The following is a 2930-nucleotide window of genomic DNA, read 5'->3' on the forward strand; positions in this document are numbered from 1 at the left end:
TAGTCCGCGTTTCGAGTTTTCAGAAATCTTGATTTATTTTGTAATTATAACGCGATCTACTCGCTGCCCCTGTTTGAAGGATCACTTTTATAGGGTAGCATAATAGTGTTCTTGTAAATGGACATTTAAATTTACCGAACATGAGTTTATCTTGTTAAAGAATTATAAAAAATAAGATGTAGGAGTTATTGTGATTTATTTTTATTGGAAACGATTTTAAGCAGAGATTTAAGATAATTATTTTGACCAGCTGTATTCGCATTTTATTTGACTTAGTATAGTTTCTGTCAAGGTTTTAACAGTCTTTTGAATAGTCTTTAATAATGTCGAAATTATTTTGGCAATGATATAACAATTTTCATTGGTGCCTCAGAGGCTCCACTCGAGTATAAGGGATGAAAATTATTTTCTAGCTGTTATTAAATTGTACCTGCTCGTCTGTTTCATAGAATGTAACACTGGCCCGAATACATCAATACGGACAAGCGATTCCAGAGATCGAGCGATATCTGAAGAAGCCATTAAGGAATGCGAGTCGAGCGACGACCCGTCACCTTTGAATCTCAAAGTTCGCACCCGAACGCGTCCGGAGTGGACCGTAAACCGCGCGTCACCCCGAAATCCGAGAGACCGCCGATTGACCCAGCTTCCGACGCATCCGAAACACGCCTAACCCCGGTTAGCTCTGCACGACGAACAGCACGGCGATAGGAACGCGTGGAATTACTCACCGGATACTCGTCGAACTTGGTCGGGTAATCGGGATAGTCGAGGCTGTTGACGCTTCGCTTGACGAGGGCGCGTTGCCCGATGGTGCCCGCGATGATGGGCACCATAGCCACCATCACTAAGGGAATTACTCCGTTCCCCATCTGCGACTGTTCCTCTTCCGTTCGTCTGTCTTTAAATCGCGGCAGACCACAGCATCAAACAAGCGAAGCCGATTCCTCGATGCTCTTCTTCGTTAATCCTTCACAACGGACGCGTTGAGGATCGAACCACGATCTTCCTCGAATTTATACGGCCACTGAACGATCCTCTTCCTCGATCTCGCTAGCTCCGTGAAGCTCCTCGAGGCGGACGAGAGAAATAGAAAGAGAGAGAGAGATAGGGGGAGAGCGATGGCGAGAATTGGCGGGCACCTGTCGTCGGCTTGCTCCCGAACGAGGATCCTGAAGACCGATCGCGTCCGGCAGGACAGCTGGCTATTCGAGGAAAACGAAGGACGTCCTCTCGAGAACGCAATGTGACGCCTCGAGCGGCAACCGCTCTCCTATATAGGTACTACGTACACACGCTACGCAGGCGCTGCCCGTTTCCGCTTCCATTCCGCCCGCGAAACCGAGCGTTTGCTTCCGAGCTGTGCGACGCCGACCTGCCTTCGTCCCTTCGCTGCTGTAACCCTTTCCCTAGTAGACTCCGACCAACTTCCCCCTGATTTTTCATCTCTGCCAATCGCTGGACGAAACGCGTCGTGGCTGCCATTTTGGAATCAGTCTTCTATCGTTCCCCTTCAAGATGCTGAACATTGCCGATTCTCTGGAGCATCGCGACATGCTCGTTTTCCGCTGATTTTAATACTATAACGACAGCGGTGATTTTGTAAAATTATTAAATTTTATATATCATTTTTTGAAGTAATTTTTACGTTACTTAGTACGTCCATTTAATTTTGCAATATACAAATAAAGATGTCGGAGTTAATTGATTGTAATGATTAGAGTTTTTTTAAAATAGACATCTATGCGTTAAAATCTCGTTGGAAAAAATGTATTAAAGCGACTCGAGTATATTTCGATTAAATAACTAGCTTTTAAGAAAAAAACATGCTGCTTTATACAACCCAGAATTCGAGGTTACAGATAACAGTGTTCAGGATCTTGGAAAAAGTCGACGAAACTCGACAGGACAGTTGCCATTTACACCATATTCCAGCTCCAATACCTTCCCCCTTTTGTTTCCCTTTCGACCGCCCTTCCGACTCCCTTTTGCACGGTCACCGAAAATCAAAGTTCCTTTCCCCCTTCGCTAATGCCGAAGTCTACCGGTAGACCGAAAGGTTTCGGAGTAGAAAGTTCCATCCTCGAGGGACCTCGATCCCGCAATCCGGTAACCGAAACCGTCTTTCTCTCCTCTATCCGTCCACGCGCCGTCGAATTAGTGGCGAACAGATCGAAGTCGGTCGCAGATTGTTTCCCCGGGAAACTCGTTGAAAAATGGAAACTCGAGGCGGCCACCCACAGGACGCGTGTTACGCAAGCAGCGCGCTCCACTTCCGCTTACCGCGAGGAAAAGCGGAGGAAGGCTGGGCCTCCGAGAAAAACCTTCGCGTAACGCGATACATCGCTCACGGCAACTTCGACACAAACCATGCATCGCTGTCGTTATTATTTCTCTTCCATCGGATACTTGAAAGCGGAGACCAGTGCCCCGGTAATGTCATTGTTAAACCGCGGATTCTTCTCGCGTCATCGAACGATCGCAAATATTTGCCTGCCCGATTCGCCAGCTTAATATTTCGCGCGTCGAAATAAAATTCCGCGGAGGAATCCGCCAATTAGTCGTCCGCCAATTAGACGCGTTTCGCGGCACGGTTGGTTCTTAAGCCCGGGTCGTCTCCACGCCTTCACGTCTCCACGTCTCCGCGTCTTCGCGGAGGATCCGGGAATCCGTCGCCCGTGGTTCGCCAACTTTAATTAGCGTCGCTCGCTGCGGAAGAAGAAAAGACTTGCCGGGAAGTTCGAGCGTCGCGGCGCGACGCGTCGATCCCGCGAAAGTTTCCCACCGCGAACTGTTTCTCGCGAGCGAGCGCGTTACTGGAAGCCAATTAATTTTCTTCGACGCATCGTCTCCGAAATTTTCTTCCAAGTTTCATCCAAATTTACGTATTAACATAATTAAGAAAAATAGATCAATTTATATGCAACAGT

The 2930-nt window shown here is 47.6% G+C and overlaps 1 protein-coding gene across 1 annotated transcript in view; it reads right to left on the reverse strand.

The window, feature by feature from the left end:
* The window catches only part of LOC144474951 (uncharacterized), a 14794-nt gene extending 13558 nt beyond the window's left edge, over nucleotides 1-1236 (reverse strand). Inside the window, exon 1 of the mRNA XM_078190372.1 lies at nucleotides 732-1236. Within this exon, the coding sequence (XP_078046498.1) occupies nucleotides 732-872 (141 nt within the window). The 5' untranslated portion in view covers nucleotides 873-1236. The remainder of the gene's footprint in view (nucleotides 1-731) is intronic.
* Between the last annotated feature and the right edge of the window lie 1694 nt (nucleotides 1237-2930).

The sequence above is a fragment of the Augochlora pura genome, chromosome 9 (assembly GCF_028453695.1).
Source record: "Augochlora pura isolate Apur16 chromosome 9, APUR_v2.2.1, whole genome shotgun sequence".
NCBI lineage: Eukaryota > Metazoa > Arthropoda > Insecta > Hymenoptera > Halictidae > Augochlora > Augochlora pura.